The following is a 12,828-nucleotide window of genomic DNA, read 5'->3' as shown; positions in this document are numbered from 1 at the left end:
CTTCCACCCTTAAAAGAGTATGAAGCCAAGAGTCCTTATCTTCACTATCGTTATGCACTACTCTCACCGTTGGATCCTCCCTGGTGAATACTGAGGGGGAAAAAAAATTATTCAGTATTTCAGCTTTTATTTTGTCATCGTTTATCAAAGCTCCCAGTTAATTTTTTAATGGGCCTACGCTCTCCTTCTTTAACCTTTTACTGTTTATGTACTTATAAAAAATGTTAGGGCGGGTTTTACTCTCTATAGCGATTTGCTTTTTGTTTCCAATTTTAGCTGCTCTTATTACTTTTTTGCCTCTCTTGTTGCATTCCTTATAATACAGGAATGACTCCTCCCCACCATTGGATTTAAATGTTTTGAAAGCAAAATGGTCTACCATCGATGGTGCCATTGGTGGTTTACATCGACGATGGGAGACCATCTTTAGTTCACACTAGTCCAACAGTGCAGTGGAGAGTGGGAGGCGGGACTCAGTGAGCCAATCAGGGAAGGGGATGGGTCTATGCTTTGAACATCAGCGCCATTGGGAATGAAGAAAATAAAAATCATTCCTGCCTTCGATAGTCATCCCTATTCAAGAGGCCCGGCAGGCATCCCTGAGTGAACAAGTGATCTTGTGCACAAGTATGCACACTACTGGGAGGCTCAAGGGCTGCTGGGAGATGTAGTTCTCTCAGTGGCCATCTCGGGGGGGGGGGGGGGGGGGGGGGATGACACTGCACAGTGGGATGGGGTCACACAAACCTCACATACTCACCGCTGCTGCAGAGGACTGAATACTAACCCTGGGAAAGACGCCACTTCGGAAGGCAATTACTGACTAATTCTGCAAACTGGAAACTTCCAATTGCTCAATTAGTCCTCAGGGCAGGTGCAGCCGGGGTGCAGAGTAAGTTACGGTGATTTTTCCTAAAAGTAATGATTTTAGGAAAAATCAGACTTCAGCGGGGAGATTCAAATGTTTGAAAAGTCAGTTGGGAGTCTGTTTTCTCCTATCTAATACACAGGAAAAAACAGACACCCAACCGACTTTTCAAACATTTGAATCTCCCCCACTCTGTCCTTCAATTGAATAGCAAAACCCCACAGTTGTGGAAAAATCCTGTGCCGCTGGGTTTCTTGAATTTCCCCCCTATATGTAAAAGAATGACTTCCTGTAAATGTTAATGTGTAAAAAAAAAAAAACACAAAAAAACCACAGTATTTATCAAACAGATTAACTACAAAGTATCATACCTATCATCAAATAAATAGATCATAGTAATGTGTGCAGAGTATATTGCATATCTATTTGATGATACGTTTCATACTTTGCTTATATTCTGCTGTTAATTTAAAGAAAAAAAAATGTTTTTATACACAGGAGCTCATTTTTTATACATTGAGGTCCCCCCAATGCAGTACCATATTATCATGTTTGTTTGAAGCCATATCTGTAGGAAGACACAGCCTCCTGAATATTACTACAGCTGTGAATTTATTATATTCATATGATACTTATATTTCAAACAAAAGTATCTACAGTCTACTGTATATATTTTACCCAGCCCCTTGAGAGCATTGGTTGACTACTATTAACATCCATGATGTGCTGGTTTCTGGTGAACTGATTGGCTGCACCATTATGAATATTAGTTGGGCCAACAAAATGGCTGCTTGCACTGAACAAAGGTGACAGGTCCAGGTTAAATAAATTCGCCCACTGAACACCAGTTTTTGTATCCTGAACGCATTATATAATTTCCTGACACTGACCTTAGATGTCTGCAGGAATCCCGAAACGTGCACCAGTTTGGCCTCATTCTGAGGGTCCACCCGGTGGATGTTACCTATGGGGAGCACGACTGACAGACCCTCGTCCAGAGATGCCGCCACCCGCACTGCACGCCCCTGTAAGGACAAGATGGAGAGGATTTCAGGACCATTCGTGTCACCTATCATTCTACAACATCAAAGCAACAAGAAAACTAGAATATGCTACATCTAAATAAAAACAAACACGCTCTGATGTGTGATCTGGGGAAGAGTTTACACCAACGGGTTTATGGGCATATGTATATTTCTAATATACTGATCCTTCTTGCATCACATAAACAAGAAACAGACGCTTATTAGAGAAGACTACACAGCAAACATCAAGATTCTATAGTATATTGGGGGTCATTCTGAGTTGTTCGCTAGCAGATTTTGGTCACTGCGTAGCGATCAGGCAAAAAATCAGCACTTCTGCGCATGCGGCGCAATTCGCACGCACATCGTACTATTACAACGAAGGATGTCGTTTTACACAAGGACTAGCGAAGCTTTTCTCTATCGTCCTAGTGGATGCTGGGGTTCCTGAAAGGACCATGGGGAACAGCGGCTCCGCAGGAGACAGGGCACAAAAAGTAAAGCTTTCCGATCAGGTGGTGTGCACTGGCTCCTCCCCCTATGACCCTCCTCCAAGCCTCAGTTAGATTTTTGTGCCCGGCCGAGAAGGGTGCAATCTAGGTGGCTCTCCTAAAGAGCTGCTTAGAAAAGTTTAGCTTAGGTTTTTTATTTTACAGTGAGTCCTGCTGGCAACAGGATCACTGCAACGAGGGACTTAGGGGAGAAGAAGTGAACTCACCTGCGTGCAGGATGGATTGGCTTCTTGGCTACTGGACATCAGCTCCAGAGGGACGATCACAGGTACAGCCTGGATGGTCACCGGAGCCTCGCCGCCGGCCCCCTTGCAGATGCTGAAACAAGAAGAGGTCCAGAATCGGCGGCAGAAGACTCCTCAGTCTTCTAAAGGTAGCGCACAGCACTGCAGCTGTGCGCCATTTTCCTCTCAGCACACTTCACACGGCAGTCACTGAGGGTGCAGGGCGCTGGGAGGGGAGCGCCCTGGGAGGCAAATGAAAACCTATTTGGCTAAAAAATACCTCACATATAGCCTCCGGGGGCTATATGGAGATATTTAACCCCTGCCAGAATCCACTAAAGAGCGGGAGACGAGCCCGCCGAAAAAGGGGCGGGGCCTATCTCCTCAGCACACAGCGCCATTTTCCTTACACAGCTCCGCTGGTCAGGACGGCTCCCAGGTCTCTCCCCTGCACTGCACTACAGAAACAGGGTAAAACAAGAGAGGGGGGGCAAAATAGTGGCAAAAATTATATTATAAAAGCAGCTATACAGGGAGCACTTATTATAAGGCTATCCCTGTCATATATAGCGCTTTGGTGTGTGCTGGCAAACTCTCCCTCTGTCTCCCCAAAGGGCTAGTGGGGTCCTGTCTTCGTTAAGAGCATTCCCTGTGTGTCTGCTGTGTGTCGGTACGTGTGTGTCGACATGTATGAGGACGATATTGGTGTGGAGGCGGAGCAATTGCCAAATATGGGGATGTCACCTCCTAGGGGGTCGACACCAGAATGGATGCCTTTATTTTTGGAATTACGGGATAGTGTCAACACGCTAAAGCAGTCGTTTGACGACATGAGACGGCCGGACAATCAATTAGTGCCTGTCCAGGCGCCTCAAACACCGTCAGGGGCTGTAAAACGCCCTTTGCCTCAGTCGGTCGACACAGACCCAGACACAGGCACTGATTCCAGTGGCGACGGTGACGAATCAACCGTATTTTCCAGTAGGGCCACACGTTATATGATTTTGGCAATGAAGGAGGCGTTACATTTAGCTGATACTACAGGTACCACTAAACAGGGTATTATGTGGGGTGTGAAAAAACTACCTATAGTTTTTCCTGAATCAGAAGAACTAAATGAGGTGTGTGATGAAGCGTGGGTTGCCCCCGATAAAAAGATGCTAATTTCAAAGAAGTTATTGGCTTTATACCCTTTCCCGCCAGAGGTTAGGGCGCGCTGGGAAACACCTCCTAGGGTGGACAAGGCGCTCACACGCTTATCTAAACAAGTGGCGTTACCCTCTCCTGAGACGGCCGCACTTAAAGATCCAGCAGATAGGAGGATGGAAAATATCCAAAAAAGTATATACACACATACAGGTGTTATACTACGACCAGCTATAGCGACAGCCTGGATGTGCAGTGCTGGAGTAGCTTGGTCAGAGTCCCTGATTGAAAATATTGATACCCTGGATAGGGACAATGTTTTACTGTCTTTAGAGCAAATAAAGGATGCATTTCTTTATATGCGTGATGCACAGAGGGATATCTGCACACTGGCATCACGGGTAAGTGCTATGTCCATTTCGGCCAGAAGAAGTTTATGGACGCGACAGTGGTCAGGCGATGCGGACTCAAAACGGCATATGGAAGTTTTGCCGTATAAAGGGGAGGAGTTATTTGGAGTCGGTCTATCAGATTTGGTGGCCACGGCTACAGCCGGGAAATCCACCTTTTTACCTCAAGTTACTCCCCAACAGAAAAAGACACCGACTTTTCAACCGCAGCCCTTTCGTTCCTTTAAAAACAAGAGAGCAAAGGGATATTCATATCTGCCACGAGGCAGAGGAAGGGGGAAGAGACAGCAACAGGCAGCTCCTTCCCAGGAACAGAAGCCCTCCCCCGCTTCTACAAAAGCCTCAGCATGACGCTGGGGCTTCTCAAGCGGACTCGGGGGCGGTCGTCTCAAGAATTTCAGCGCGCAGTGGGCTCACTCGCAGGTAGATCCCTGGATCCTGCAGATAATATCTCAGGGATACAGGTTGGAACTAGAGACAGATCCACCTCGCCGTTTCCTGAAGTCTGCTTTACCAACGTCCCCCTCCGAAAGGGAGACGGTCTTGGAAGCCATTCACAAGCTGTACTCTCAGCAGGTGATAGTCAAGGTACCTCTTCTACAACAAGGAAAGGGGTATTATTCCACTCTATTTGTGGTACCGAAGCCGGATGGCTCGGTAAGACCTATTCTAAATCTGAAGTCCTTGAACCTGTACATAAAGAAGTTCAAGTTCAAGATGGAGTCACTCAGAGCAGTGATAGCGAACCTGGAAGAAGGGGACTTTATGGTATCCTTGGACATCAAGGATGCGTACCTCCACGTTCCAATTTACCCCTCACACCAGGGGTACCTCAGGTTCGTCGTACAAAACTGTCACTATCAGTTTCAGACGCTGCCGTTCGGATTGTCCACGGCACCTCGGGTCTTTACAAAGGTAATGGCCGAGATGATGATTCTTCTTCGAAGAAAAGGCGTATTAATTATCCCATACTTGGACGATCTCCTGATAAGGGCAAGGTCCAGAGAACAGCTAGAGATGGGATTAGCACTGTCTCAAGAAGTGCTAAAACAGCACGGGTGGATTCTGAATATTCCAAAATCCCAGTTAATGCCAACAACTCGTCTGCTGTTCCTAGGGATGATTCTGGACACGGTTCAGAAAAAGGTTTTTCTCCCGGAGGAAAAAGCCAAGGAGTTATCCGAGCTTGTCAGGAACCTCCTAAAACCAGGAAAGGTGTCTGTACATCAATGCACAAGAGTCCTGGGAAAAATGGTGGCTTCTTACGAAGCAATTCCATTCGGCAGATTCCACGCAAGAATTTTCCAGAGGGATCTGTTGGACAAATGGTCAGGGTCGCATCTTCAGATGCACCAGCGGATAACCCTGTCTCCAAGGACAAGGGTATCTCTTCTGTGGTGGTTGCAGAGTGCTCATCTATTGGAGGGCCGCAGATTCGGCATACAGGATTGGATCCTGGTGACCACGGACGCCAGCCTGAGAGGCTGGGGAGCAGTCACACAAGGAAGAAACTTCCAGGGAGTGTGGACGAGCCTGGAAACGTCTCTTCACATAAACATTCTGGAACTAAGAGCAATCTACAATGCTCTAAGCCAGGCAGAACCTCTGCTTCAGGGAAAACCGGTGTTGATCCAGTCGGACAACATCACGGCAGTCGCCCATGTGAACAGACAGGGCGGCACAAGAAGCAGGAGTGCAATGGCAGAAGCTGCAAGGATTCTTCGCTGGGCAGAGAATCATGTGATAGCACTGTCAGCAGTGTTCATCCCGGGAGTGGACAACTGGGAAGCAGACTTCCTCAGCAGACACGACCTTCACCCGGGAGAGTGGGGACTTCATCCAGAAGTCTTCCACATGCTGGTAACCCGTTGGGAAAGACCAATGGTGGACATGATGGCGTCTCGCCTCAACAAAAAACTGGACAGGTATTGCGCCAGGTCAAGAGATCCGCAGGCAATAGCTGTGGACGCGCTGGTAACGCCTTGGGTGTACCAGTCGGTGTATGTGTTTCCTCCTCTGCCTCATATACCAAAAGTATTGAGAATTATACGGCAAAGAGGCGTAAGAACGATACTAGTGGTTCCGGATTGGCCAAGAAGGACTTGGTACCCGGAACTTCAAGAGATGATCACGGAAGATCCGTGGCCTCTACCTCTAAGGAGGGACTTGCTTCAGCAGGGTCCCTGTCTGTTTCAAGACTTACCGCGGCTGCGTTTGACGGCATGGCGGTTGAACGCCGGATCCTAAAGGAAAAAGGCATGCCGGAAGAAGTAATTCCTACTTTGATTAAAGCAAGGAAGGAAGTAACCGTGCAACATTATCACCGCATTTGGCGAAAATATGTTGCGTGGTGCGAGGATCGGAGTGCTCCGACGGAGGAATTTCAACTGGGTCGATTCCTACATTTCCTGCAATCAGGATTGTCTATGGGTCTCAAATTGGGATCTATTAAGGTTCAAATTTCGGCCCTGTCAATTTTCTTCCAGAAAGAATTGGCTTCAGTCCCTGAAGTCCAGACTTTTGTTAAGGGAGTGCTGCATATACAGCCTCCTGTGGTGCCTCCAGTGGCACCGTGGGATCTCAATGTGGTTTTGGACTTTCTAAAATCTCATTGGTTTGAACCACTAAAAAATGTGGATTTGAAATATCTCACATGGAAAGTGACCATGCTACTAGCCCTGGCTTCGGCCAGGAGAGTGTCAGAACTGGCAGCTTTATCTTACAAAAGCCCATATCTGATTTTCCATTCGGACAGGGCGGAACTGCGGACTCGTCCGCATTTTCTCCCTAAGGTGGTGTCAGCATTTCATCTGAACCAGCCTATTGTAGTGCCTGCGGCTACAAGTGACTTGGAGGACTCCAAGTTACTGGACGTTGTCAGAGCATTGAAAATATATATTGCAAGGACAGCTGGAGTCAGAAAATCTGACTCGTTGTTTATATTGTATGCACCCAACAAGATGGGTGCTCCTGCGTCTAAGCAGACGATTGCTCGTTGGATCTGTAGCACAATCCGACTTGCACATTCTGTGGCAGGCCTGCCACAGCCTAAATCTGTAAAGGCCCACTCCACAAGGAAGGTGGGCTCATCTTGGGCGGCTGCCCGAGGGGTCTCGGCATTACAACTTTGCCGAGCAGCTACGTGGTCAGGGGAGAACACGTTTGTAAAATTTTACAAATTTGATACTCTGGCTAAGGAGGACCTGGAGTTCTCTCATTCAGTGCTGCAGAGTCATCCGCACTCTCCCGCCCGTTTGGGAGCTTTGGTATAATCCCCATGGTCCTTTCAGGAACCCCAGCATCCACTAGGACGATAGAGAAAATAAGAATTTACTTACCGATAATTCTATTTCTCGGAGTCCGTAGTGGATGCTGGGCGCCCATCCCAAGTGCGGATTATCTGCAATAATTGTACATAGTTATTGTTAACTAATTCGGGTTATTGTTGTAGGGAGCCATCTTTCAGAGGCTCCTCTGTTATCATACTGTTAACTGGGTTTAGATCACAAGTTGTACGGTGTGATTGGTGTGGCTGGTATGAGTCTTACCCGGGATTCAAAATTCCTCCCTTATTGTGTACGCTTGTCCGGGCACAGTACCTAACTGAGGCTTGGAGGAGGGTCATAGGGGGAGGAGCCAGTGCACACCACCTGATCGGAAAGCTTTACTTTTTGTGCCCTGTCTCCTGCGGAGCCGCTGTTCCCCATGGTCCTTTCAGGAACCCCAGCATCCACTACGGACTCCGAGAAATAGAATTATCGGTAAGTAAATTCTTATTTTCAGTCGCACTGCTGGATGCAGAGTGATTGACAGGAAGAGGACGTTTCTGGGTGTCAACTGACCGTTTTCAGGGAGTGTTCGAAAAAACGCAGGCGTGACAGGAAAAACGCAGGCGTGGCTGGGCGAACGCAGGGTGTGTTCGTGACGTCAAAACAGGAACTGAACAGTCTGAAGTGATTGCAAGCGCTGAGTAGGTCTGAAGCTACTCTGAAACAGCACAATTTTTTTTTGTAGCCGCTCTGCGATCCTTTCGTTCGCACTTCTGCTAAGCTAAAATACACTCCCAGTGGGCGGCGGCATAGCGTTTGCACGGTTGCTAAAAACTGCTAGCGAGCGATCAACTCAGAATGACCACCATTAAACGGAAAAAAAAAAAAGAAGTGGGGGTGGAGTCATGTCAATATGGGCTGAACCCTCTAATGATTATGCTATGACATGATTATGAGATACAGTATTAGACCACGTCCGATTTCTATGGAATTGCGCAGCTGCAGAGAAGCGGGTGTGCAATTCTGTACAAATAAAGTGCAAATGGAGCAGAAGTCTGTAGAGATAGACGCCTCCTGCATGCATCTGCGAGATTCGAGTCAGCATCGGATCACCATCGCAATCATCGGTTGCAACTTGCGATCGTATCAGACCTTGTCTGCGTAAGCGAAAGCTTACTTAGACTGGCTGTATGTTCCGGACAGCTGGGTCCAGGAAGTCTGCGTCTGACGATGCAATACCGGATCCCCGGCATGCCTACAAAATGGGGTCATCACCCCCTGTTTTGAAGAATGACACCACCCACCAAGCGATTGACATGTTGTGACTAATAGGGGTCTGAGAGCAATATCGCAAACATCGGATTTGTATGTAAACCATCACATAAGAAACAGGCCCTTATTACAATTATATCAATGTTCACATGACATATTAATCTACTCCGCAAATTCCTCGAAGGAAAATGACACAGACCCTGACCCTAGACCAAAGAACTTCTCCATACCTGACCGGCAAAGGGGCCATGAAACCTAAATGGCATTTCACAAGACAGGGGGGCTGAGTTATATAAAAGGCCAAGTAAAACTATGAAACTGTACAGTTCTGGAAAGCCCGTCTGACCTGGGGACTTGCTCCATCTTCTTGCGTCTTCCCGCAGACAGAATCTTGTAAGTGACATTGTTACGTTTTAACCCTTTTCACTTCTAAGAAAAATATGTGCCTAAGACTATCTTTGTATGTCCTTTTTATTAACTGATCTAGTATATACTTTAAGCATTGTATCTTAAAGTAATATTAAACTTTATTTAACTAGACTGGTCTCTGTGATTCTTATCAGATCCATATTGCCTGTGCATTCAGCTAGTCCATGATATATATATATGTTAGACCCCCCCTCCCTGTATACAATTTGTGCACCCCCCTAACTTTATCAACTAGTGTACCGCTGCCACTACACAAGTAGCATACCCACCCTTCTACAAAATGAGCGTACTCATCCCTGTACACAATTAGTGTACCCTCCCATTTACACCGTTAGTGCACCCCTATGCAGATAATATCCGTACACATTAGGATCATATTCTCACCTCATTAGTAAACAGTAGATAGAATGACAGAGAAAAGGTGAGGAGGCCGACCAGCATTCCTCCGGCCGTGTCACTCAGGCGATCCAGGAATCCGGGTTTTTGTTCACTTTTAATTGTAGTATGTTCCCTGGTGTTCTCTGCGTACTAACACAATATAACAAGATAGATAGATAGATAGATAGATAGATAGATAGATAGATAGATAGATAGATAGATAGATAGATAATAACCTCACTTCACTCAATTTCATTAACTATTGACAGCGCTGCCATCTCCTCCTGCCCACAGGTTGGATCTATTTGAGTTATCCTTAACTCCTCCCGTTCCTTTAAACCACACATTGGGGGATATTCAATTGTTTGAAAAGTCAGTTGGGAGTCTGTTTTTTCCTATCTAATACACAGGAAAAACAGACACCCAACCGACTTTTCAAACAATTGAATTCCCCCCATTGAGTACCTTTCGCAGTCCTGCCATTTCTTCTCTGAAATATCTCCAGGATCATGCCCTTGCTCACCCTGAAGGCAACAAAGACTGACATCCATTCATTGGTCTTCTCCAGACTGCAGCCTTCTCTTACCTGGCCCCCATGTCTCCCACCTCTACCCACTTTCATCCGTCATCCATATGCTGCATTATTCACCTTCCTCGCCAAACACACATCTTCAGCACCCCCCTCTTCCTCAAGCCCCGCACTGGCTCCCGTTTCCATTAGAACCCAATCAAAACTTTTCAATCTCACTTACAAAGCCCTCACCCAATCCCATACCTCCTAACATTTTAAATTAAGGGAGGGGGGGGAACACCTATGCGTGGCCACACGAAAGGGGGCGTGGCTTCACGGGAGGACCCGTGATCACGAGCCACGCCCCCGTTTTTGTCACTGAGGGGGCATGCCCCCCTCTCTCTACTGAATAGATGCACAGCGTGTATTCTCCGCTGCAACACCCCTCCCGCCCCCCCCCCCACCCACCCACACACACACCACGGGACACTGCGGCCCGTGGGTGGGACAGCCACAAAAATCGAGACAGTTGGAAGATATGCAATCCTTTCTCATTCACATCTCTGACCTAATATCCCTTCAAAATCCCAGCCACTTCAAATAATTTGCCGCCTCTCCTCACGACGATTACTTCCTCTTATACCCGCCTCCAAGCATTTGCCCGTGATGCTCCTTACCTCTGGAATTCTCTCCTTCTCCTTGTCAGACTCTCCTCCTTTCAGGGAAACTTCAAACAGACTCTCAAGACCCATTTCCTCCTCCTAACCCACTGTCGCATGCTCACGGTCTCTCCCTCCCCTTTAGAGTGTAAGCTCTCACGAGCAAGGCCCTCATCCAACCCCCCCCCCCCCCATCTCATGCTGTTTATGTACTCTATATAGCTGCCCATACACTAGACCACAGGTTCTCAAACTCGGTCCTCAGGACCCCACACGGTGCATGTTTTGCAGGTCTCCTCACAGAATCACAAGTGACATAATTAACTCCACCTGTGGACCTTTTAAAATGTGTCAGTGAGTAATTAATACACCTGTGCACCTGATGGGTTACCTGCAAAACATGCACCGTGTGGGGTCCTGAGGACAGAGTTTGAGAACCACTGCACTAGACCAACTTCCATACAGCTAGTTTGTTGATTGGATTGAATATCTGCTAATGTATGAAAGCTAATGACAATCAGTTCAGACACGTGTGCAAATCTTTTTGCTTTAACCAACATGTCTGAATGTCCTTTTCGGTCCTTTTCACATGGTTTGGAAGCAAGTTTTTGTCCTTTTCACATGGTTTGGAAGCAAGATGCAGATCGTCATTTGCGCTCATCCATTACCAGATTTTTTATTGCAACCAACAAGTTGGATGGTTAGTTGAAAGTTGGTCTAGTCCAGTGATGGCTAACCTTGACACTCCAGCTGTTGTTGAACTACACATCCCAGCATGCCCTGCTACAGTTTTGTTATTTGGCCATGCTAAAACTGATGCAGGGCATGCTGGGATGTGTAGTTCAACAACAGTTGGAGTGTCAAGGTTAGCCATCACTGGTCTAGTCTCTTGTGTATGCCCAGCGCCACATAAATAAAGGATGATAATAACAATAGACATTCTACAGAAACATGGTAGATAGACATACAGTGGATATACAAGATGGAACAATACATACATATGAGATAAACAGATACAATCCAACTTTACAGAATGAATGATATGCAGCATAATAAGGGGGGCATTTATCAATGGGTTTTAGCTATTTAAAACTCATTGCATATGATAAATGGTGCTCCAGGCAATCAGCTCCCAACTGCCATGTGTTCAGCTCGAAGCTGATTGGCTGGAGGCTGAGCACCATTTATCATGCGCAACGAGTTTTATCACTGGATGATAAATGGGCCCCTAAGCTCTCACGACCAGGGCCCTCCGCCTCGTACTCTTGAGCAACACCAACACACTATATATATATATATATATATATATATGTCTATGGAGTGACACATCTGCAGCCTCTGCACTGCAGGCATGCTGGGACTTGCAGTGTGTCAGCTAGATAGATAGGTAGATAGATAGTGTACACATGTATGGGGATAATGACTTACTTCCCTGGCCATGGCTGCCTCCTGATGGGTGATACTCAGACACAGCAGGTAATATCACTACTTCCAGCTGTCAGAGGATACGCCTCACAAAGTTGGTTGACTCTAATGAAAGTGGGCAAACCCATTGCTGTGTAGCCCCGCCCCCTTGCAGAGTCACAGGAACATGTACTGGGCTCCGCCAATCAGGGCACAGCACACATTCCTCTGACGTCGGGGTCACGCCCACACGCTGGTATATATAAAGCGCAGGCCTGAAATCAGACGTCTCCCTGTTGCGTGGCAACCACATGACGGATAGGGCGGTTTCAGATTGATGTCATCAAATCGCGCTCAGGTGCCCCAGCTCCTCCTCACCGCGTACAGCCGCCAGAGGGAGACGTGACCCGCAATGACTACATTTCCCGGCGTGCTCCTGTCATCTGTCCGCCGTGAATTGTTTTCCCTCCGGCTACATGGGCCGCGGCATGAAGGTTCCGCGTGATTTAGTGACTGGTGGGCAAAGCAGCTGCTCCCTGGACGAGCGTGGAGGCTGTCAATTGCTTCCTGAGGGTACACATACACACTGGTAAATGTGTATGTGTACCCCAAGCTATCCTTGGGTCCCCTGACATGTTATGGTGTGTCCTGTGGGTAACACATGTGTGCGTGTGTCCTGTGGGTAACGTGTGTTCTGTGGGTAACACGCTTGTGTGTGCAT

At 47.2% G+C, this 12,828-nt stretch overlaps 1 protein-coding gene across 1 annotated transcript in view; it reads right to left on the bottom strand.

The window, feature by feature from the left end:
• The window catches only part of TMEM43 (transmembrane protein 43), a 29,168-nt gene extending 16,884 nt beyond the window's left edge, over nucleotides 1–12,284 (bottom strand). The window contains exons 1-3 of the mRNA XM_063941218.1: nucleotides 12,132–12,284; nucleotides 9,540–9,683; nucleotides 1,759–1,893 (exon numbers count right to left, since the gene is read on the bottom strand). Of these exons, the coding sequence (XP_063797288.1) occupies nucleotides 1,759–1,893; nucleotides 9,540–9,683; nucleotides 12,132–12,143 (291 nt within the window). The 5' untranslated portion in view covers nucleotides 12,144–12,284. The remainder of the gene's footprint in view (nucleotides 1–1,758; nucleotides 1,894–9,539; nucleotides 9,684–12,131) is intronic.
• Nucleotides 12,285–12,828: the final 544 nt, after the last annotated feature.

The sequence above is a fragment of the Pseudophryne corroboree genome, chromosome 9, assembly GCF_028390025.1.
Source record: "Pseudophryne corroboree isolate aPseCor3 chromosome 9, aPseCor3.hap2, whole genome shotgun sequence".
Lineage (NCBI taxonomy): Eukaryota > Metazoa > Chordata > Amphibia > Anura > Myobatrachidae > Pseudophryne > Pseudophryne corroboree.
The sequence above is the reverse complement of the archived record's forward strand: the minus strand, read 5'-3'. Positions and strand labels throughout refer to the sequence as shown.